Source organism: Pelodiscus sinensis, chromosome 5, assembly GCF_052426305.1.
Source record: "Pelodiscus sinensis isolate ZL-2025 chromosome 5, ASM5242630v1, whole genome shotgun sequence".
NCBI classification, from domain to species: Eukaryota; Metazoa; Chordata; order Testudines; family Trionychidae; genus Pelodiscus; species Pelodiscus sinensis.
The window spans coordinates 66,984,264-67,008,069 of NC_143056.1; the positions used below are offsets into that span (position 1 = coordinate 66,984,264).

The window sequence follows — 23,806 nt, forward strand, 5'->3', positions numbered from 1 at the left end:
AACTCTGTTTTTTCCACAGGGTAGAGCTGTGTTTCAACCACTATGCTAGAAATTACTATATCTATTTAGTACCTTTCCATGCCACCTTCCTCGTTTAATTTCACTGTCATGATTCCTGGTATCCAAAACATTCTGGAATCGGTGACACAGTCTCCATATCCAGATGTTTTTCCTGCATCTTTCGAGGCAGATGTAGAGTCCTGCATCTGCTTCAGGAATTGCACTGCCCTTATGTTATGCCACTCTGTTACATTACATGGCACAGCACCATTTTAGGCAATGCAGTGTCTGAACACAGCAAGACAAATGTTGCCAGACTTCATGGTTGGACTGAACATAAGTTCTAAAGAATAAATTTCAGCCCTGCACTGAAGATAGGGACTTAATAGGTGTCCTTCATCTCTCCTTTCTATGCAGCTAGGATTCAAATGTCTTCCTCACAGGGAGGCCTGCATGGAAGTGGTTCAGAGTGTCCCCTTGTGGAGACACAAATGCACCCAGGCACCAAAAATCCAACTCACAATACTGTGTATGGGCTGAGCTCTGCCCAGATAAACAGCTTAGTGCAATGCCTTTGGAGACCAAGGAACAAGGCAGGATTAGGTCCTCTATCTGCACAGAATGTGTTTTGTAAGTCTCTTTGGCTACATCTAGACTGCACTGCTTTTCTGGGATACCTCCAGTATCCTGGAAAAGCAATGCCGCGTCTAAGGAATGCGTCCACTTTTTCGGAAAAATTTCCGAAATAGCGGATGTGCTCTTTCGCCATCCCTGTAAACCTCATTTTACGAGGAAGAAGGGATGTTTTTCCAAAGAAAGAGCATGTTTTTCCAAACTTTGGCACCGTGTAGATGCGCTAAATTACAGAAAAGCCTCTTTCAACAGTAAAGCAGAAAAAGATACGTAAATTGCAAACCGCAATTTGCGTATCTTTTTCCGACTTACCTTTGCAGTCTAGACGTAGCCTCTCTGTCCAATCTGCACAGGGTTCAAGTCTGGTCCAGCCCTAGATGAGAACCTGTCTCTTTTCACACTTTGATCTTTGAAGGTCCCTGGTTCAACCCCAGGGGTGCTGGCATTCAGTGTATAACTCACCTCTGACCAGGGCCCTGTGCTCCATGTCGCGCACTGTCTCATGTTGCAGGGCTGTGTGCTGCGGGGTGCCTCCGAAAAGGCCTCGCACTTGGCATCATCCACCAACCCCGGGGAGCCTTGTCCATTGTATGACATGCAGTAAACTGAGCGAGTCTGGGTGCCTCCCCCGCAGGTGGCTGAGCAGGCTCCCCATTCCCCAGTTTTCCAGCTGTAGGCAAGAGAAAGCCATCAGAGAACCCACTGAACAAACAGGGCTAACAAGGAAGTTCCTGTAGATAGGGCTTGTGCTGTATCAAAGCTGGTGCACAAAGGTCCAATGTTCCCGCTGAAATTCCCAGTTCACCCAGGTAGGGAAAAATCTCTTTTTGTGTTGTGACATCAGAAATGGAAAAACACAAAGGGCCATCACAGCATAACAAGATGTCACAGGCAGTGTTTCCTGTGAGCTGTGCGCTTGTGCAGCTGCTCAGGGGAGATTCAAATGCCGCCCAACTGATTTGCAGAGCACCTACACCTGGCAGCATGTGTTTCTCCTGGTGGTGCACATCCGCACATGGTTGGTGCACATAATATTTATTCCACATAAAGATGGAAAAAATTAGAGGGAACAAAGGTCACAGCTCATAATTTTTAATTTTTTTTTTGGTCTCCCACTCAAGAAAATGTGCAAAGGAGACAATTTGAGATAGTTCCTAATACCTGCATATCCAGGAAGCAGCCATGAAAGTAACAGATTCCTACACACACCTGACTGTATATTAAGTGACAAGTTTCAGGGGGCAGCCCTGTTAGTCTGTTTCAGCAAAAACAACGAAGCTTTATGCATCTGACAAAGTCGACTCCAGCCAACCAAGGCTTATGCCCAAATAAATTTGCTAGTGTTTCAGATGCTCAGGACTCCTATCATAACTAGGCCCTACCAATTTCATAATCATAGGACTTTTAAAATAATAAATTTTGTTATTTCAGTTATTTAAATCTGAAATGTCATAGTGTTGTAATTGCAGAGGTCCTGACACTTAAAGGAATTTTGGGGAAGGATTGCAAGGTATGGGTGTGTATGGGGGGGGAGGGGAATTGCTACCCTTATTTCTGTTGGAATCTACCACTTCAATACAGGCCCAACAAGGAAAATAACAGAACACCAGTAGTCATCAACTACAGCCCCATCACCTACAACCCCTGCCCCGAGAGCATCATTGACAATCTATAACCTATCCTGGAAAATGATCCCTCATTCTCACAGGCCTTGGGAGACCGACCAATCCTCACCTACAGACAATTCCCCAACCTGAAGCAAATTCTTTCCAGCAGTCACATGTCACGCACTCACCCAGGAACCTACACCTGCAACAAGCTATAGATATAGTCCCCACATCTATACAAGTGACACTATCACAGGACCTAACCACATAAGCCACATCATCAGGGGCTCCTACAACTGCACATCCACTAGTGCAGGGGTCTCCAACCTTTTTAACCACAAGATCACCTTTTCAATCTACCTCAAACCCAAATACCCTTCCCTCGCTTCCTTCCCGCCCCTTCTCTGAGGCCCTGTCCCTGTTCCACACCCTCTCAGAGGCCTCTCCTTACTCACTCCATCCCTCTTCCTCCCCAAACCTCACTCATTTTCACCAGGCTGAAGTAGGGAGTTGGGGTGCAGGCTCTGATGTTGGGCCAAAAGGTTCAGAGTTGGGAGGGGCTGTGGGCTTAGCCCAGGGTGGCGGATTGGAGTCCAGGAGACGGTTCAAGGCACAAGCTCTAGGAAGGAATTTGAGTGCAGGGGACTCATGTCTGGAGCAGGAGGTTAGATGCAGGAGGGGGTTCAGGAAGCAGGCTCTGGCTGGGCACCACTTAACTGAGACGGCTTTCGGGTGGTGGAGCAGTGGAGTTAAGACAGGCTTACTCTTGCCCTGGCCCTGCACCATTCCTGAAAGCAGCTGGCATGTACAGCAATGGCTCCATGGCACCATGAGCTCCCCTCGTCTACAGGCACTGAGCTCACAGCTTCTACTGGCCAAGGCTCCCCATTATTGATCAATGGGAGCTGCAGGAGTGGTGTCTGCAGTTGAGAACAGCATGTGGAGACCCTCTGCTCTGTCTTTCTTGGGGGCTGCAGGAATATGCCAGCCATGTCCGGGAGCAGCAATTACCATGGGGATAATGATTTCAGCCACGACAGGATAGGCTTTTTAGAACTCACTACTAAAAGAATTAAATGTAAGCGTAAGAGAGAAATGAAAATTCTGAAATGCACAGAGCAGTCAAAAACCAAAAATAACACACTTTGCAAGCAGTAACAGAAGTAACAACGACCCCCCATGTATGTGTTGGGTTGGGAGATGAGAGTGAAGGTCAGCGTGTGTTTGTGAGAATGACAGACACACACACACAGTGTGTGAGAGTGCCAGAGATTTGCATTGCCAAGCTCCCCTCCATCCCCTTCTCTCTGTGTGGAGATGGGATACAGGAGTGGGGGAAGGGACACCCTCACATCAGTGCCCCCCCCTTTCCTCCCTTCCACACACTGCACAGCAAGCAGGAGGCTCCAAGAGGGGCAGCTCCAAGGCAGGGGTAGGAGCAGCATGACAGTGGGTGGAGGGGCAACTGAAGTGCCAGCACTTGATAGTTCCCTGGCCAAACCAGTCAGGATCACTTGTCAGTGGCTCCAAGATCTACTGGTTAGTGACCACTGTACTGGTGTGATCTATGCCATCAAGTGCCAGCAATGCCCCTCTGCCATGTGTACTGGCCAAACTACCAAAGGATAAATGGACACAAGTCAGACATCAGAAATGGTAACACACATAAACCTGTAGGAGAACATTTTAACCTGCCTGGATTAATGGATTTAAAAGTAGCCATTCTTCTACAAAGGAATTTCACCAGCCAATTAGAGAGAGAGAGAGTTAAGGAATTGGTATTCATCTGCAAATTTGACAATGTTTCCCTGGGTTGGAACAAAGACATTAACTTTCAGCCTTCCCTGCCTTAAACACCTCATTTGTACATCAAAAACTAAGTACTGGACACTTTCAGCCCATTTAATTAGCCTCACTAGCACTGGTCCTGCAATTGACAGATACTTCCCCCCCCCCACTTCTTTTTCTTTTATAAATTCTAGGACTCTATTATCCCTCTCCAACTCATCTGAAGAAATGTGTTGTGTCCACAAAAGCTCATGATACTGTATATATATATTTCTGTTAGACTCTAAAGCAGTGATTCCCAACCTTTCTCCCATGGAAGAATCCCTAAAATAATTTTTCATATCCTGAGGAACCCCTACCTATGAAAACGTTTGCTTGGCCAGAAAAAGTTGACAGTGGGGAGCGTAATTCAATTACTGCTAAATTTGACAAATCCACTTATCTACTCGCCCGTGGCAAGTAGATTTCAGCCAGTCGCCCCGTTCACCGGCAGTTCGCGCATGCGCAGTGCGGGTCTCGTGCATGTGCAGGGCTGGTGAGTGGTTTTCACCGCGGTTTGTCGAGCCCTGTATATATGTGTGTGTTAGCTTACATTGTAAGAAAAAAAATTGGAGTATTTTTTCCTGTCTCTTTTTGCATTATCTAATCTTTTTTTTCAAATATCAAATATCCTCCCCATCCTGCCTCACTCTCTTTCTCTTCTCCTCCCCCTCCTGTCTCACTTTCTCTTTCTCTTCTCCTCCCCCTCCTGTCTCACTTTCTCTTCTCGTCCCCCTCCTGCCTCTCACCCGCGGAGCCCAAATGGTCGCTTGCTCCCGTGTGGCGGCCCGGCTGAACTGCGCAGAAATCAGCCGAGCACCAGTGTGGGAGGCGAAAGCCGTGACAGAGGCTCCGCCTCTCCCCCCCCCCCCCCGGCTGAGTGGCGCAGAAGTCAGCCAAGCGCCAGGGCGGGAGGCAAAGGGCGTGACAGACGCTCCAGGCCCTGCCCAGCGTTATTTATTCCACAATTTCTCGCGGAGCCCCTGATGATGGTCCGCGGAACCCCGGTTGGGAAACACTGCTCTAAAGTGCCACAGGGCTACTCATTGTTTTTAAAGTTATAGACTAACATGGCTACCCCTCTGAGACCTGATGATTATCTGTTCTGTTCATTTCCACTGAAGCACCTGGAACTGGCAACTGTCAGAAGACAGGATGCAGGGCAAAATGGGCCTGCGGTCTGACCCAGAGTGGCCCTCCTTATGTAATAAGGTCTTTATGATGATTAGCCAAATTCACCCAGAGGCTTTTGCAACTGTCACTCAAGGCATCTTCTGCCATATTCTTTCATCACAGGTCCTCTGTAAACCAAGGCGATCTGTGAGATTGAAACCATGAAGGTATCTATTGACAGTAGAGGGCAACATGGTGGTAAGTCTCATGTAAGCATCAGTAGAGAGATTTGCTGGGAGGACTATTTTCCCCTTTTTTTGCTTGTGGTGTCTTAGAGGAGAGCCATGAAACCACAACTGCATCCAGGTCCTTTTGTGCCTGCCCTGGAGCACATGCTGTTAGGAGAAGTGCTTTGGAGAAAACAAAAAGTTGCAACAAAGGAAGTGTGGCATTCTGAGTAGTTATTAAATAAATCTGATTCACAACATTTCCACCCCATTTCTTTTGCTTTCTATGAGTTTAGCATCTTGACAAATTGAGCAAAATCTTAAAAAAATCAAGCCAAGAGAAATGACAATGCTTATTTCAGGATCAGAAAAAAAAAAAAAGATATTAAGAACTATCCCCTCCAACGGCCACATCAGAAGAGCAAATCAGTAGGTCTCACCACTGTTTGAGCAAAGCTCCCTCTTTTCTAATACCCAGGACCCTCCACCATTATTTGTGACGGGTAAGAATCAAAAGCAAACCACCATCCTATCCCATCACCAAGGTTGAAAACAGCCAGTGGGGTTTATCAAGCAACTAGATTTTCTAGGTGGAAAGTGGGCAGAGAATAGCTGAAGCTCGCTATAATCTCTCTCTCCTTCTTGTTACCTCTTCATTTGAGAGCTCCAGGCTCCGCTGTGACTCCACACTCTCGGCAGATAGATGTAAGATATCCTTTACACACAGAACAAAGGTTTTAAGCAAGCTATAGAATTCTTGCGCTACAGGCTATTGTGTAGGCAGACATGTTCCCAGGTCTCCAGGTGCCCTCAAAGCACAAGGGCTCTAACAGGCCTCACACTAATTCCACTGGATATGCAGGAAGGTGACACCAAGGTGTCTGATGGTGATAAAATGGTACACATGGTACATACCCATGTTAGAGTCATGTGGCAGCCATCTGTAAGGGTAATGGAAGGGGAGTATGACAGCCCCAAAGGAGGAAGGATTGCAGGGCTCAGAAAGTGCTGTGACATGGGGTAATGCAGCAAGGTGACTCCTTTCACCCTTCTATTTGCAGTGAAGGGAAGAATGAACACTTAGTGAATCCTTCTCTTTCCCCCCACTTTGGCTAGGATAATATTGCCAGCAACTCTTCCTAGGCAAAGTGAGAACCCCTGTTTTCAGTCATGGACTCAGGCCATGCAAGTCAATTCCCTACAGGCACAGAAATCCATTCCCACATCTTGGGTAAAACCTTTGAAAAATGACTAAGCAACTTAGCAGCCTATGTCCCACTTTCTAAAGTGATTAAGGCACGAAGTGCCATTGACCGCTGTTCTGACAGTTAAAGCTCTGCATCACCTATCCCTCGGGGTGGACCTAGAAATCTGTTTTGGTTGGCATGTATGTTTCCTTGAACAGCTTTCAGACTGAAGTGGCGGGGGGATAGGGAGAATCTGAAAGCAATCAGCATTCTTTTCTGGGGTCTCTCTCTATGTAGTTCACAAAGGGGTTGAAGAATCCAGAAAAGTGGAGAGAGAAAGTCTCACCGTTTTGTCTGGGGACAGGCCTGAAGACCACATGTTTGGTTACTGGCTGGCTTTGATTTGTCCCTGCACATATAATCTGGATAAGCTTCATTGTCTATTGTGCAGAATACCAGCCGTGATTGGTAACCTGAAGAAAATAAGAATATTCTGGTCAGAGTGGCTTGTCCATAAAAGGGATTTAAATGCAATGGTCAGGTGAATGGCATATTTCTGTAGTAGTATGCAGCTCCCAAGCATCTGCAGGGTGCTAAGGGAACTAGGTCAGGTCTCTGTATAAGTTTTGCCCCTATAAATGGTCCAGTGGTTAGGACACTAGCGTAGGGCTTGAGAGACCTGGGTTCAGCTCCCTGCTGCCTCAGCTCTCCACATGTAAAATGCAGTTCTTAGTTTTACTCTACTTTTTGGGTGTGTTGGGAGGGATAAGTGCACGAATGACTGGGAGGTGCTCAAATTAGATGGTGATACATGCGCTGTAAGTACCTACCCTAGATACCCTTCCTGCTGGCCCAGCTACTGTTTGGAGCGGAATTTTCATTTAACTCAGGGCTGTGTCCTGTGTTTGGGAGGTTGAGGAACCAGGGTTCTAATCCCAGCTCCTGAGGCCTGTGCCCTGGCGTACGTAATTTATCTAGTCAGTGATTGTGTCTGTTGTCTGAAGCAAGTGAGTTTGTTACAATAGCAGAGCTATGGGACTGTCCCATAAGGCTGGGTCTAAGCCCAGAATGAAAGTGCATTAGCCCCTGGGGAAAGGGGCAACTCTGCATCCTTACTATCCAGGATTATAGCAATAGGGGAGGTGGTGCCACCTTCTACAGAGGCATCCTTGGACTAGTATTATGGGCAAAAGAGATGAGTCCCTGCAGCAGCTACCAGGAAAGAAGGTGAGAAAGGGCAGGCAGGTGCGCAGAACACCATGAAACTGGTTGTCAGTGAGAAACTGTGAGTGTGGTGAAGTGTATGTGGTGCAACCCACTTGGGAGCTCCGGCAGCCTCTCTGCTGGGTGGATGCTCCATGTGGAGGCACGACATGTCATATGCTCAGTGCGGGTGGGACAGTAAGGAAGTGGGCTTGGCAAGGATGTATTCTGAGTGGCTTGAGGGGCCAAACCTTGTGTAAAAGGCTGAGGCTAAACCAAAGACGACGTAGGCTGCCTGTCAGGAAGAAATCCTCAACAGGGACCTAAAAGAGGCCCCAAGGGAAGCAGCAGTAGCGCTGTCACTCAGGACAAAGATGACTAGACTGGACAAGGCACAGAAGAGCACAATACAGCAAACAATCCTGCAGTGACCCCCAGCCTAGCCTCTGATCCAGACTCGGCCTGCTGCAGCTGCCACTGCTCCTTACTCTCTCTGTGTTGGAGAGCCTTGGGAAAGGGGTTGCTGACAGCTCTTGAGCCCTTTGGGATACTGACTATGCATTGGACACTGCCTGCTTCTCACGAGGCTGCCCCCAACCCTCTTTACCTCCACCGCACTCAGAGCTGCAGTCACTCCAGGAGCCGTAGCTCCAGCTGTAGCCTGAGCTGTGCCCTTGCAAAGGCAGGTAGTATTCATACTGCACCCCCTGGTTTGGCTCCTGGCTGATGAGCTGCAAAAGAAAGCGATGAAGTGCAAGATCCAGAAAACAAAACAGTATTTTTTCTCTCTCCTGGCTACTCTTCCCTCCCTTATCTCAGAATCCAAGCAAGGCAAATTCCCATTTCCAGCCCCCACATCCTTGTGTTCACTGGCCATTTATTTTCTGTGCTAGGTTTCCTCCTAATGCCTTCCCTACCACATCTTAGAGCAGAAAAGAGAAAATGTGCATCTTCCCCGAAGCTGGCTGACTCTGCTGCTCCTCTGTTAGGCAGCAGGTGGTATTCTGGACTGGCCTTAAGTATAAACATAATAAAATCTTCAATCCATGAGTTTCCCTTATTGTCTTCTTGGCTAGAAAGCACAGGTGCTGGAACCAGAGGTTCCAGAGAAGATAAAATAAGATAAAAAGACTCTGGAAGGCCTATAACAAGGCCCCTTCTTACCCATGCAGGTCCCACAGATTATAAGGCTGGCCCTGGTGATAGCTCTGCTCATGGGCCTCAGTACAGGTGTATCATCTCCTTGTCATCTATTGACATCGTCTTGTAGAAACGAGCACATCAGTCACCTCTTCAAAACATGACATGCAGCCCAAGACCAACGACCGCAGCACTGAGAGGGTAAACCCAGCTGCTTACCTCAATGACTAAGGGCTCGGTGGTGGGACCCCTGGAGTGAAGCTGCTCAGGGGCCAAGTCCCCTTCAGAACCTCGATCGTAGTGCACAACTGTGCTAGCGATGTGCAGGTCTCGGCTGAAGTCAATCGTCCAGTGCCCATTCAGATAGTACTCCCCCTGCACATTCTTAACGGCTGCACAAAACCATAATGCACAAAAGAGGAGGTGGGGGATGAATGGTTTGGAAGAGCCACTATTCAAGTGACAGGTTAACACCAGTTCAACCAGACGCATATGGCTTTACACTCTGCTCTAAAAATCTCACAGGCCATTAGCAACTCACGAAGGCCTCAGTTCCACCACTTGACATTCAGCTTTTTCAGACAAGCACCACAACCTTCCTGTAAGCTCCAAGTCACTGCTGGGCTAACCTGCCATTGTCCAGTAGGCAGTGGCAATTGGGGCATCAAACATGGTAACTGATAGGAAATAAACACCCACGTGTGCTCAGTATCTTCTGCGCGGGAGCAGGGTGACACAATTCCAGCTTGACAAATGCTCCCTGCTGTTTTGCTCGGGTTCTCTGCTTTTCTGCATGGTGAGCCTTTTTCACTGTACAGTGAGACTTTTTTCTGAGTCTCAGACCTGAGCACTCCTCTCTCTCTAATGGTGCCCAATAGCCGAACCTGGATTTAGAACTGAACTTTGTGTCCAGCCTCTCCTTTTGCAGGGGACAAGATCAAGTTTCCACTCCAAATTAGGGATGTAAAATGCAGGTTACAAAGTTAAACACAACATTTAAGCTGTTAATTGGACCTGGCGGGTTGCTCTGGGCAGGACAGGCTGAGCCCACTGTGGGTATGGGGGGCTGCTCTGGCCAGGCCGGGCACGTTGTGGGCAGGGGGCTGCTCCAGCCAGGCCATGAGCCTACTGCACCACACTGTGGGCAGAGGGGAGGAGTGAAGGAGGATCTGCTCCAGCTGGGCTGGGCACCAGTTAACCAGTTACCCTGGTAAGCATGCCAGCAAGGCATGGTTAATTCTTTTCATCCCTACCCCAAATACCTCTGAACACTGGTGTATTTGAAAGTCAAATTAGCATTTTGTGGCTTGAGTCCATCTATGTTGTAGTAGTAAACTCATTACAATGTTGGTCTTACCCAGGAAGTTCCTGCTGGGCATAACTTCCTTAATGCGGAGGCTTGTGGCTCCCATGGGAATGATGAAGATTTGATTGTAACCTAAAGAAAAATGAAGGCAGTTGGTACAGTACAGACAAACAGTGATGAAGGTTGGGAGAGAGTCGCTCACGTGTACAGGAGCTGTAACCAGTTTCACTAGCGGCTGCATGGATGAGTTATGAGATTACCAAAAAGAGCTCAGTCCAGCTGGTGCAGCTTCATTGATTTTAGGGTGTGTGCACCAAGAGGTGTTTCACCCATGGAGTAGCCCACCCATTTCACAGATAATATACATCTAAGAACAGCGTTATCAGAGCATCACACCCTGAGGACAATAGTCAGGGGTCTGCTTGGGCTTCCACTGTAAACCCTGTTTCCTATCTCAGACATTATGGAATGTTGAAACTCAGCAGACAAAGATTCATACCAGAGCAACCCTGGGGATGAAGTAGGTCAGAGCCAGCCAAATGTGGGCAAGCCAGGTCCCAAGTCCTGGCCCCAGTCTCCTATTCCTTTTGGGGGGGAGGGGAGTTCTGCAAAGCCTGAGTAACCAGCCTCATTGGGCAGAGCACTTCCAGCAGGCATGCTGTGATGGACAGTTCAATGGAACCTCTTTTATTTAGAAGAGTTGTAGCATCTACAAGAGACTAAGAGCTGGGGAAGGTATGGGGGGAGTGGGAGAACCTGAGGGCTGCAGTGGGAACTAGGAGGAGGACCCCAGCTAAAAGCGGTTAGTATGTTTCTTAGCTCTAGCACAGCAAAAAGCAGCCTGCAGTACAGGCGGTTTGGGTGGGTGCTCTGGTTAAATAGCTTCTGAGCAGGCAGCTACACCAGCTCCAGGCAAAGGGCCAGAACAAATCTAGGCTTCACTCTATCCTTCTCCCCTGTTCACCCTTCTAGAGAATCCAGACTACTGTACCTTTGGGAAGGTTGAGCACATCAAAAATGCCCTTCACTTCGTAGCAGGCCCTGCCATCCCCTCCACACTGCAGGCACTTGTCTTCCTTCTTCGCAGAACTGAGCATGTTGTCACAGCCGACAGCCTGTCAGAGCACAATGGCTTTGATGTGCTTAAACCAAAACCAGAGCATGTAGTGGGAAGAAAGAAAAGGTCACGGCCAAGACTGATCACTAGGTGGAGGCTACATTAGATAGCTCAAGAGAGCAGGAGAATGGGTGGGTGATCACGGTCTCGTGGTTAGCTCTCCCCAAGAATCCACAGAAAATTATGCACATACTCCCCATTCTTCCTTTGGTTCCCCAGAAACCAAATGAGTTTGCTGTGTTGTTGGATAACAAAGGGTATCACTTGGGAAGTGCTGGATTGGACAAAGGGGGATGCCAACAAGACTGACATACTCGCTCTCTCCCATAGAAAAGGGATGAGGTGGTAGGATGACTTACTTGGCAAACTCCCTCGACACAGACGTCCCGTTTGCCTGGCTCACAGGGCGTCCCATCAGCCACTGCTGCCTTATGCCTATAGTAGAAGTTCTCCCCCTTGGGAATACAGTTTAACTCACATTTATTGGGAGCTGAAAGGGAAGAAAACAGCAGGTGTCACTTGACATGGCTAGACACACCACGAGTCTGAACCTGAAATGTTGGATTAGGGCCTGAGCAGCGGATTGCTATTAACATTAATGACTAGTTCCTACAGAGTACATTCCCAAGTGGTAGGAGGCTTTTCAGGGAGACAGAACAAATCTTAACACAGAAGAATACCAGTAACATCAACAAGCAAAGAGTGAAATTCTTCAGGCAAGTGTAAAAAAAACCCCAATAACTCAGAGCTGGCTGGGTGAATGGAAGATAAGCAGAGTGCAGCAGTTAGAGCAGGAAACTGAGAGCCAGGGTTTCTGACTTCTATCCTTGCCTTTGGACCCGGCTCTTTGAGTGTCTGTGATGGGGCTGGCCAGCCCCACACTGAACAAGGGGGCGGAGAGCCGGCCTAATGGTTAGACTACGCCCCTCCCCCGCAGCCCTGCTGGGCATGCTCGCAGTGCAGCCCAGGTATAAAAGGCTGCAGGGCTGCTCAGCTGGGGCTGGCCACTAGAGGGGAAGGAGCTCCTGTCCGGACACAGGAGCCACAGCCGCTGCAGCTGGAACAAGAGACACTGGACCAGCTACCCCTGCCGCTGCTGTTCCCGGGACGAGCCGGGCCGCAACGCCACCCTAGAAGCTGTTGCTGTGCAGCCACTCTAGAAGCTGTCGCTGCCCCAACCACCGCTGATTCCAATGCCACACCTGCCAACATTGCTGCTGTAGCCAGACCTGCATCCACAGGTGGGACCGCTGTTGGCCAGGGCGAGGGGGTAGGAAGCAACCCAGGGTGGGGAGCAGGAAAGGACGCAGCGGGCTTGGTGAGTTTCGGGGAGAACTCCCCGCTGAGCCAATGGTGGGAACCACCTGACACTGATAGGGCCCTGGGTTGGGGCCCGGTGGAGAGGGAGGGTCCGGGCCCCCCTACCCTTTCCTCCCAGATCCTGGATGATGAGGGGATCCCATAAGGACTAGGCCGCAGGGCCTGCATTCAAAGGACCAGACCTTGGGGTTAAGGGGGTAGGGCTGGTGAACCCCGCCACAGTGTCCTTGAGCATATCACAAGCAGCAACATTGTTGGCAGTGTTTACTAACTAGAAGAGCTTGGATTTTGGGCTCTCCAATCTGAGAGATCTTTTGCCTGATTATCAAAGGCGTTGAAGAGCTGCTGGAGCTATAGATTTCTGTGCCTCAAGGAAGCCTTACCAGAGCTCTTGTGCAATTGTTCTGGAAGATGATCCATTCCAATGGACAGCTATCGCTGGTCTAGAAGAGGACCACTCCAGACCAGACATCTTTGCAAACAGACCCCCCCAACTTTCAGGCAAAGCCAAAGACCCCCAAATCAAACAAGATTAAAACTTTGAATCTGTTACCTCCATAATAAGGTAGCCACTTGTATCTCTTTCCTTGGAATTCTGTCCCATCAAACTCGGCACATTGCTCTGCTCGGAAGTCCCTGGAGCCCCCAGAGCAGCTCTGTGGGAAAAGAGAGAAGCCAGTTGCACATTATTCTCATAAGGAGAGGGGAGGTAAAGGAAAGGATCTTACTATGGAGTGTTCCTCACAGCTTCCCCAGAAACCAGCAATGACAAAGTCATCCCTAAATGCAGCTCAGGCACATGATAACACATTACCCTGTCTCTAGATCAAGACAGCTTCCTTCTTACCTTAAAGAGGGTGATTAGGGAACTACTTCTTCCCAGATGGAAGGTCTTTGGATGGCTACTATGCTACACCCAGGAACATCAGCAGTGTGAGTGCTCCCTGATCCCATTCCATGGCATTGTCCTTAATAAACTGGAGACCATCTCACAGTCACAGGAGTCAGACCCAGAGCCCTAGCCCTTTACTCCATATTGTCTTCCTGCTCCCCACTGTCTCTCAAATGCAACCTTAATGATCTATATGTAATGGGAATCTCCGAATGAGAATTTCTTCTATTATCCAGAGCCTAAGGTGGTAAGCAGATGCTGGAATTTTTAGAACGCAGAGGACACTAACCCTGCTAACACCTACAGCCACCAGAGTTGGCATGTGCCCAAAATCAATTGTGTAAGGGCAAAAATTCTAATCTGAGGTCACTTGTGAGCCTCCCAAGCAAACAGAGTTCACCAGCGACACTGGCACTCCTGGGGGGAAGAAAAATCTCATTGGCACTGAGGGGGGCTCAGCACTTAGCTTCTGATCAAAATTAAGCTCCTCACGGAGGAGGAGCAGCCAGGAGAGGATGCACAGGGTACTGAATACTGCACAAGCGAATACCGTACCTGAATACTGCACAAGCGATAGTTCCGAGTTGGTCCAATACAGTTAGACCCACCATCTGCCCTGAAGGACAGAGAGACAACATGAAGTAATTCTGAAGAGATTGGAAATATCATCCCCACTGATTGTTAATCTCCCAGGTAACACTGTAAATTCATCAGCACGTTGCACTTAGCACTAAGACACATTCCTTGTCCCAAGGAGCTAACAACTGAAGATTCTTGGCATCTTTCAGCATATTCTCTTGCTGCAATCTTATTATAGACGATGTATTGCCACAGGGTGGTTTTTTAAGTTTTCTGGGGGCAACGTATTTTTTTTAGCAATTAGTGGAGACAGTTTCTTTTATTCTTTGCTGGCTTTTTATAAACACGGAGCGCTCTGTCTAACAATATCTGTGAGATAAGGCATGTCTACCTGGGGGGGGGGGGGGAGAATAGGAATAGTGGGTGGGTTGGTAATGGATAGGAAGCCAGCGTGTACACTTCAAACTGCATTTACAATTCACATTCCTGCTGTTGTGGGGCTCCTGAGCTGGAAGAACAGAATGTGCCGAAGGGAAGGGAGGTAACTGTCTTCCCTGGTTCTATATGTGATTCTTCAAATTGGGAGGCAGCAGGATACAGCTCAATGTCTAATAAGTTAATAGCCATGGAGACATAGGATGTATCCAGACAGACTAGGGGTTTGTGGGGTCCTGGGCCACAACAAGTAGAGGCAGGTCATAAAGCAAAAGGAAGAGGCATGCTTGGAAATTTTGAGAGTTTTTCTGAGTATTGCAGAATAACCAGAACTCTTATAAAAAACTTATTTAAACAGGAGATTGAGGAGCCAAAAGGAGCAGAAGGGAGGCTGCCTACTGCTTCAGCCTGTTATTTTGGGCTAGGTCTACAGAAGGATTTCTTTGACCCATCATTCTCAAATGGGGGCAGGCCTACCTGCTCAGAGAAGGTTCAGTCATTGTTACCACCTCCCCATCTCTCCTGCTTAGAGGCTAGATGCCACAATGTTAACAGTGTCTGAACAATGGGCACTGATGGGAAATGGCACCTGTTAGGAATCATGGGTCTAAAACGGAGCAGGCCAGAAAATAGAAAGGCCCTCCTGTGAAAAAGTCACATTTGGGGGGGAGGGGGGATTGTCCACACATCAAAAATGCAAAATTCTTCACAGAAAAGGATTTCCAGAACAATTCCATGTGGGGAGAACTAAATGGTCTCATCTAAGGACTGAGGCTGCCAGAGGCCAAGTGCCCCTGCTCCCCAACTTCCTGGACCTCAGCCTCACCACCTCCTCTCCCTGGCAGCCAGGCAGCAGGAAGAAGAAAACCAAAGCAGCTCAGCTCCCCCATCAGAGAGGCAGCCAGACAGGGGGTGGCAGGAAGACAGAGCACAGGGGAAGTAGAAATCTGGGCATTCAGCCTTCATCAGCCTGCCTGGAAGGCTCTTGCCAATTTTGTTTTTGCCCTGAAGCAGAAAATGAAATTGACAAGAGCCTTTCTAGCAGAGAGGGGTTGTTTCAATTTTTCTGACAGACAATCAAAATATTTCTGGAAATCCCTTGGGGTGGGGGAGACTTGTTTTAGACTTTTTTGTCCCAATTTGGGATGTTTTTTTAAATGTGATTTTTTTTTCCCAGATCCCTTTTCTGACCAGATCAATTTCACACCTATGACTCCCATTAGGTGCTATCTCACCAAAGGACACGGTCATGTGGACGTATCTTAGGCACTGTTAACACTGTGCCATTAAAAACCATCCCAGTGGAAAATTTCCCACCGGCTTTGATCAGAAAGTCTTAGCATAGACACAGCTTTCAGCCACAAGGAGAATGATGTGCACAACACAGCGCCTATTTCCTCTGCAGGGCAGAGTACTATAATCCTGACCTGAAAGACACCTTTTTGCCCTCCCAAACTTATGCCCCAAATAGGGATGCAAGCGACTAGTCAACTACCTGATAAGCATATGAATAGTCGCTCCCCCTGCTGCCTCTATCAAAGAGGGGCAGCAAGAAGGGGGAGCAGGAGCTGGTGCTGGGAGGAGCCAGCTTAAAAGCTGGCTCCGCCCCCAGTACCATCTCCATGGTGGGAGGAGGAGGGCAGGAAAAGCAGAGGCATAGCAGGGGACTGGGCACAAGTTGGGAACCAGCTGATTGCCAGCTCACACTCGGTCCACCCTGCTGCGCCTCTGCTTTTTAAATGTATTAAGAGCCTGGCGGCTCCTCATTTTAAAAGCAAAGGTGCAGTTTCTGGGACCAGGTTCAAGCTGGGACAACTAATTCCCAGCTTGCACTCAGTCCCCCTTGCTGCACCTTTTCCTTTTAAATGTATTAAGAGTCTGGAGGCTCTTAATACATTTAAAAGGCAGAGCCGCAGTGCAGTTAGCTCCTGAACCAGGAGCTCCCTGTTGTGGCTCTGCAGTTTCCCCCCCTTATCAACTAATCGAGTAGTCAATGGAAATGTCATCAACTACTTGATTAGCTGATTAAATGCAATTTAACATCCCTACCCCCACACAAAACTTGTTTCATCCAATTAACTTCAAACCTTCCAACGATGCCATTCTCCTCTAGCATGGACATTTCAGACTGAGGAGAGCTCTGTTCAGAAAGTTAGAAGAAAATTCCCATCAGGTTTATAATGAAAATTATGTGAAAATCTTTCTAGTATAATGGAAAGATTATGTATAATACTGTGAGTATTAGAGATGGCCGCAAACTGTATCCTCACATAAAAAGCCCTTGATCAGCCCCCTTGAAGGAGGGGCAATTTGGATTTGCTCTCCTGGGTCAGAACTCATCACCATAATTTTAGCTGTGGCTAGTACTGAAAACTAGCAAAGGCCTATTTTCTGGATCTTTGGAGAACAGTTGGTTTCACAAGATTTAAGATATTTGGGCTGAAATGTTGTCAGGAAAGCTTATGCAATTTTGGCATAATCAAAACCAAACTGTAGCCTTGTTCAGCTTTGAAGCCACACTCCAAACCCTATTAAAAGAAACCTAAATTCAGCACCTAGGCTGGTGTACACTGGTGGAGCTCCACTGAGGATAATGGAGCAATGCTGATTTACGCTCCCTAGGGACCTGGCACCATTCTGCATCCAAGCCCTCCCTCCCCCCGATTCATCCTATTGGTACACATTATATTCCACTTCATCTAGATAGACTCTTTAGGGGGAGAGCTGCTTATTTGAGCTCTGATTACATCAGGTCTGGCCTTACCATGAGGCGAACTGAGGCGCCGCCGCCTCAGATGCCAGACTGGGGGGGGGGCATCGCTAGGACCCAGAGCGTAGAAAATTGTGTCTGCTGCTGGGGCATATGCATTCTCTCTGCTCTAGATGCACAGAGATGGTGGAGGGCCATGAGAGGAGTAGAACAGGAAGAAGGCAGAATTGAGACCTTTCAAAGTTTTGGCCCAAGCGAGGGGGTAGAGAGGTGTCATTTGAGCTCCCCGCCTCAGGTGCCAAAATATTGTGGGCTGGCCCTGGACTGCATTCACCCCATTCTCCCCAGGCCCTGTAGAAATCAGTCTGCTGCCTCGCCCTGCAGACTTATTTGAGATACCACCCAGAAAATGGATTTAGCCTTATTTCCACATAGGAAACTAGGAGTTTTACTCAGCATTGCTTGGGACCTTAACTCAATTTTTGTTTTTTGGAAAATAAAATGAAAATGTACAAGCTTCATTTAAATCATTGCTCTGGGCTGGGCCTTGGGATGAGAGGTGCAGCATGCAGGCTGCCCTGGCGAGAGAGGACAACCCTCACCCTTTCTTACGGCAGCAGCCAGGTGAGAAGCACCTTCCTGCAGCTCCAGTGGGCACAGCTGGGGAAGGTGCCATTTCCCCTGGCTGGGCCAGGCCCAGGTTTGTCAGCTCCCTGTGCTCCCCAGCCTGAGTGAGAAATGCAGCAAACTGTGCACTTTCCCCTCACTCCCTGATGAAGGGGAATGGTCAGCAATGTTCCTGTACAAATGTGGGGGAGCTTAAGGGTGCCTGGGAGGTGGGATGCTCAGGGCTGGGGCAGTCCAGGATCGGAGGACGTGCCCCCAACTAGCCCCTTTCACCTGCCTGGTGATTCCATCTCTTTTCTGTATAGTTTTCAGAGAAGCAATCCCATTCCAGGCATATCCCATTTTCCTGGCACAACCAAACCCTGACCTGGCCTTAAGTTATGATAAGAGGGAGCTGCATAACAAATTTGGTGGTCCTAGCTCTTATTATTTAGAAGCAGTTCTTGAACAGACAGACAGACAAACTCTCTCAAATATATTGTAGTTAAGAGAGGTCAAATTGACTGACCACTCATTTCCCCAAGAGACATTGGAAATTTACCTTAAGCTACCTGGTGATGCCTTTTGTGGGAGGAGAAAGAGCTCAGCATTATATATATAAAAAGCACTCACCTTTGTGAGTAGCAGCGCCGCTGTCGAAAACTGATGCCCCCACCACAGCTCCGACTGCACTCACTCCATTCTCCCCAGCCCCCCCAGAAATCAGCCTGCCGCCTTGCCTTGCGGGCCTGTGAAAACCAAACATTCAAGCAAACACGGTGAGATAGAACAAAAGCAGCAAAAATAAACAACTACTCCATGCTGTACCAAGCCAAGGTACCAAACCATTCCCTCTCCCTAGCTATTGGGTAAGGAGACAGAGGAAAGTGGAGAAGAGCCAGGAAAGAAAAGTCTTAAGTACTAGAAAACGCATCTAGTGTAAGGATGTTAAGTACTAGTCGATCCCTGCCCGCCCCCCCCGTGCCTCTATCAGAGAGAGGCAGCGGGGGGGGGGGGGGGGGAAGAGAAGTGATCCCGGGCTCAGCTATGCGGCACTGCCCCTTTGAAATGCTGCCTCAGCGTTTCAAAGCGGCAGCACCACATGGAGCCTGGGGTCAGCTGGGGACTCCCCAGCTGATCCTGGGCTCCACGTGGCATTTCAAAGCGGCAGCTCCATGAGGGTGCTTCTGCTTTGAAATGAACAAAAGCTCCCGCTGGGGACTCTTGTACATTTCAAAGCTGGCATGCTGTATGGAGCCCAGAGTCAGCGGAACTTCCCGCTGGCCCTGGGCGGCACGCAGAGTTCCGCGTTCCTCCGCTGAAATGTACAAGAGCCCCAGTGGTAGCTCTTCTACATTTCAAAGGAGAAACACGGAAATGTCTATCGACTAGTTGAGTAATCGATGGAAATTCCATCAACTACTCGACTAGTAAATGACTCGCTATTTAACTTCATTAATCTAGTGCCCTGCCACTTCACACAGAGTCTCAAGCCCAAAGTCTGCAGTGCAGTTTTATGGCCCCACACACGGAGTCCTGTGAACTTGAGCCAGCTGATCTGGGCCACAGATCTTTTATTGCAGCATAGACATGAAAGCCAGCTCTATTCACCTTCAATCTATTCAGCTGCCTCTTAGAATGGAGCCTACCTCACTTTCCCAAAACTTTACATAGTGCTATATCCCAGACTAGCCAAAAAGATATGCTGACATAGACATCACCATCCCAGACCAGATCAATGGAGCCATCCACTCCTGTATCCAGGCCAGATTCTTAAGAGAAAGGCATAAAATACCCATAGTGCACCTGTCTGCAAAACAATTGCAGGGAAGGACATTTTTTCCTAAACCTGACTATCCCTAGTGATCATCACATGCTCGGAAGCATCAGCACTGATAGCCCTAAACATTTTTATAGTCTAAATGACATTCCTACCTCAATTATGCTAAGAGACCCCATAGAAGTAAATTGGACTAGAATAAGTTATTGGTACTAAGAGAACATTGCCCTAGAAGAGTATAAAATATTGTAGCTGGGGGAAACCTGGTGCATTGCAGGCAGCATGATCTGTACAAAATAGGATGAGGAACTCTGTGGATGGGGAAAAAGATTCTGAGAAGGAATAACAATTGCAGACATGAAAGGAGATTAATTACTATGCAATTAATTGGCAGTAACCAGGAGAAAAAACAGTGTACTACCAGGAGAGATGGGAATTCTGCAGTAATAGTGCAATCTGGATTTAGAATAGTAACTGAAAATAAGGTTTGTAACTAGGATTGTGTGTCTGTGTTCACAGGGATCTATTTGCAAATCCTGTGGTTGAGAGGGGGCTAAGTGTGCTGCTTGGTCAGTAAACCAGCATTGCTACTGTGAGGATAATGGAGCTGAGATGGGTATAAAAGGTTGCAACAGGAGTCAGGAGTGGTCTGCACAACCACTCCATTTCCTTTGCCCTTTCATTTTATAATTCTATCCAAAAAGCAATTACGTTTGTCTAACAGGATTTATGAATCCAGGATGCCTACTGCTAATGGTTACATCTCTCTCAAGGGCCCAGACACTGGACTGAATCCAAGCTATACTGGGTACAGATCAGGAAGGGAAGGGTGCAAAGATGACTATGTCTTTGGGCATCCCTAGACATTCTTTGGGACTATAAATATGAATGTATGTAATAGTCAACTCTTACACTATTAACAGCCTGGCAAAAGAGAACAGCAAAACGTTAGTAACTCCCTGTGCGCTAAGTGCTACGGCAATACCTGTGCTAGGAAGACATGTGTGTTCTTGATAAAACTGGCATGGCCCTGCACCCAGACCTCTTCTGCCACTTGCACTCCAGGGATGGGCTCCAGCTGAAGAACAGGCTGTTGTGGGCTGGCATCACAACATCGCTCATTATGGTCTTACATTGTAGCTGAACAGCCACTGAGTTGGGTCGGGTCAAGCTGATCCTAAGATGATTGTTTCAGATCTGCAGTGCAAGTGTTGGCCGAGTAATAGCTTGGCCTGGATCTTGTAAACTACCAAATTCATCTTTTCCCAAAAAACGGGGTGGGTAAAGTCCCCCTTGAGTTCTGGAGATGTTTTTTTTAAATCTGTATTTCCCTGCTCATATACAAATCCTTTATGCAACACCTGCAGTAGTGTCTCCTCTCTTCCTCTTGTACAGAATGGGTCTCCCTTTGCTGATCCAACAATCACAGGAATCATCCCGCTGTATTTTTGTCACTGCTACCAAATCACACTCACGATTGTCTTGCTGCAGCATCCTCTGGAGTTCTTCCTGCCTATTTCCCGGGATACTCTTCTAGCATTTGTAAGGATGCACTTTGCATTCCTATTTGCACCACACAAGCTGAGTACAATCCTCTCCAATTTCTTCCTCTGCAAATCTACAATTCAACTCCCTTGAGATGACTCCCTTGGTGCTGACCATCTCTCCCATCCTAGCCACAGCACTGCTCTCTCTGCATTACAGGCACTTCCATGCACTTTCCCCCCTTTGAGTCAATATCTCCCTGTCCAGAGCACCCATTGCTGATGTGTAGGGCTCAAAACTGATCTTAGTCACCAGTCTGTCTCATTCATGCTTTCCCCGTCAGATATAACCTGATGGATGTCTGGCTCCCCTTCCTACCTTGCCATTTTAGGAATGGCCCCATCTGGGGAGTTTTGGGCCTCAATGTTTTAAGCTGATTCTCCAGTCCTCTGTACTGGTTTCAGTCTGTATCCTCCCCCTACTTCCTCTGCTCTACACATTGAGATGAATGAAACATGCTAGAGTTCTGTTGCTCTGCAATGCTTCTGCTCTCTACCAGCTGGCTGATTCAGAAGCACCATTAATTCACGCTGGAAACAAAGGATCTTTTCGTCAGCAGAGAGGAAGAAAACATCTAGATCACATCCTGAGGCACAGCAGCTGAGAATCAGATAACTGGGAGGAGGGTCAGAAGGCAACAGCTGCCCTCAAGCCCTCCCATAGTATATGGTCATGATGTAAATATTCAAGCATCTCTGCTGTACAAGTATTATTTTTCTTTCTTCCCTGTACACACAGTGACATCCAAGGAGGTACTTTACTGCAGGTTTATGGGCCTGCGGAGTCCAGGAGCAGCCAATAACTCAATACTGCATCATTTAGCCATAGCTCAAAAAAAGCTCTCTCAGTATAGCGACAGGGGTGTTTCCCACTCTGAGCTTAGCGCTCATATATGCACTAGGCTTGTTTTGTGTGCATGTGTACAGACGTGCATAAATATGTAGATATTTTATAGGTCTGTGTATTCATGACAGATACAAAATCTATCATTATGTAATCTTGTAATGAGCTGTTTCTGGCTGCCGTTTTCCAGTTTTCGCCTTTCTTTGCTCTGCTCAGCCTCGGCATGCTTTCATCTGTTGTCAGCTTTGATGACTAAACCCCTGTCCCTGCTGGACCCTGGAGCAGAATCCACAAACTTCATTATTATTAGTGTACCTCCAGCTCCATTTTTCTGCCTTCGGCAACACACATCCATGGAGTTATCAAATTTGCCATGGGTGCGCCTAGAAGAACGGGTTTTAACATGCGAGAGAAAGCAATGCAGAGTACAGAACTGGCCTGCCTTGCAAACAAAGGCATCAGAAACACAAGCCCTGGTGAGCTGTGCTTACCTGCCAGCTGGCTAATGGGTACAATGGTTAAAACAGGAGAATGATACGTGCCCTCTTGCTGACTGTCTCCTCTGCTTGGACACCTTGTACTCCCGGGGCATAGAAGATTTTAAAGAGTAAGACTACTCAGAAGAGCAGGATATTGGAGTAATGTGCTCTCAGTGGTCTGTGTGGCAGAGTAAACACACTGCTGTGCTCCAGAGCCAGCGCTAGGCATACACAGATTAACCAATTGTTTTGGGGCCCCAAGCAGCCCCTCATTATATTTTTATTATGGGTTAGTAATGTATGTGTGTGGAGGGGTGGGGGGGAGAGAGAGGCATTCTTGCTTGTGGTCCCTAATAGGTTAGCACTGCTGTGCTCTAAACCAACTGGATGGAGCTTTTTAAGGTCAGAAGTCTCATTTCTAAGTTTAATGTAATATTTTAAAATCCTAGGTTAGGGTATTGTTGACCTGATTTGTGGCATCTTCTGCTTATAAAGACAACTGCAGCCAGAGTAACCAGTTAGCAGTGTAAAAGTGATGCTTCCAGCCCCCTTTGAAATTGGTACACAGCCGGCCTCTGAGAGCAATTCCGACATACACCATGCTCTAAGGAGCCCACAAAGCAATCAGGATACAACCAGAACGTGTAGTATAAGGCACTGTAAGAAGGAGGTCTGAAACCCAATGGGGAGGGGTAGAGAATGTTGGCAGTACCTTGGTCAGGCACTGGAGAAGGCCTTTGGGGGATTTCTCAGCTGCTCAGAGAGATGAGACACAGGCAAGTAGATAAGTAAAGAGAGAAGGCTTTGTACTTTGGACAGACAGGGTGGGCCGAGATAATACCTTTTATTGGACCAATTCCCGCTGGAGAGAGAGAGAAGCTTTCAAGCCACACAGAGCTCTCCCCTGAAAAGATCACAGAAAGCTTGGTTTCTGACCTACGTAAATTGGTTCAATAAAAGATACTAGGGGGTTGCTCCCTCTGCTCACTTACTCCCCTCTGTCTGGCCATTTTAGCTTTACTGAGAGAGCCTCTTTCTGTTGCCCAGCAGGAACATTCTGTGGTCTGGCAGGAAAAACTTTTGTATAGAGCGAGAGAGATTACGCCACCCCCATACATCTTTTTATCTAATACCCTGGAAATGGCAGGGCTACAACTACACTGCAAAAACAGGCAGTGCTGGCAGGCATCAGGCATAGAATTCTTGCGGGAGACCCAATGGTTTTATAACAACATCACTTTATGGCTATGAAGGCAC

At 47.9% G+C, this 23,806-nt stretch overlaps 1 protein-coding gene across 3 annotated transcripts in view; it reads right to left on the reverse strand.

The window, feature by feature from the left end:
• Positions 1 to 23,806, reverse strand: part of PAPLN (papilin, proteoglycan like sulfated glycoprotein) — a 72,978-nt gene that overhangs the window by 27,190 nt on the left and 21,982 nt on the right. For all 3 annotated transcript variants that reach the window (XR_012903459.2, XM_075927266.2, XM_075927265.2), the window contains exons 3-13: positions 18,536 to 18,651; positions 14,128 to 14,188; positions 13,234 to 13,336; positions 11,720 to 11,850; positions 11,235 to 11,358; positions 10,295 to 10,375; positions 9,157 to 9,329; positions 8,405 to 8,528; positions 6,941 to 7,067; positions 6,057 to 6,122; positions 1,096 to 1,303 (exon numbers count right to left, since the gene is read on the reverse strand). Coding sequence is in view for 2 of the 3 variants with exons in the window: in XM_075927266.2 (XP_075783381.2) it covers positions 1,096 to 1,303; positions 6,057 to 6,122; positions 6,941 to 7,067; positions 8,405 to 8,528; positions 9,157 to 9,329; positions 10,295 to 10,375; positions 11,235 to 11,358; positions 11,720 to 11,850; positions 13,234 to 13,336; positions 14,128 to 14,188; positions 18,536 to 18,651 (1,314 nt within the window). In the remaining variant the exon portion in view is untranslated. The remainder of the gene's footprint in view (positions 1 to 1,095; positions 1,304 to 6,056; positions 6,123 to 6,940; positions 7,068 to 8,404; positions 8,529 to 9,156; positions 9,330 to 10,294; positions 10,376 to 11,234; positions 11,359 to 11,719; positions 11,851 to 13,233; positions 13,337 to 14,127; positions 14,189 to 18,535; positions 18,652 to 23,806) is intronic.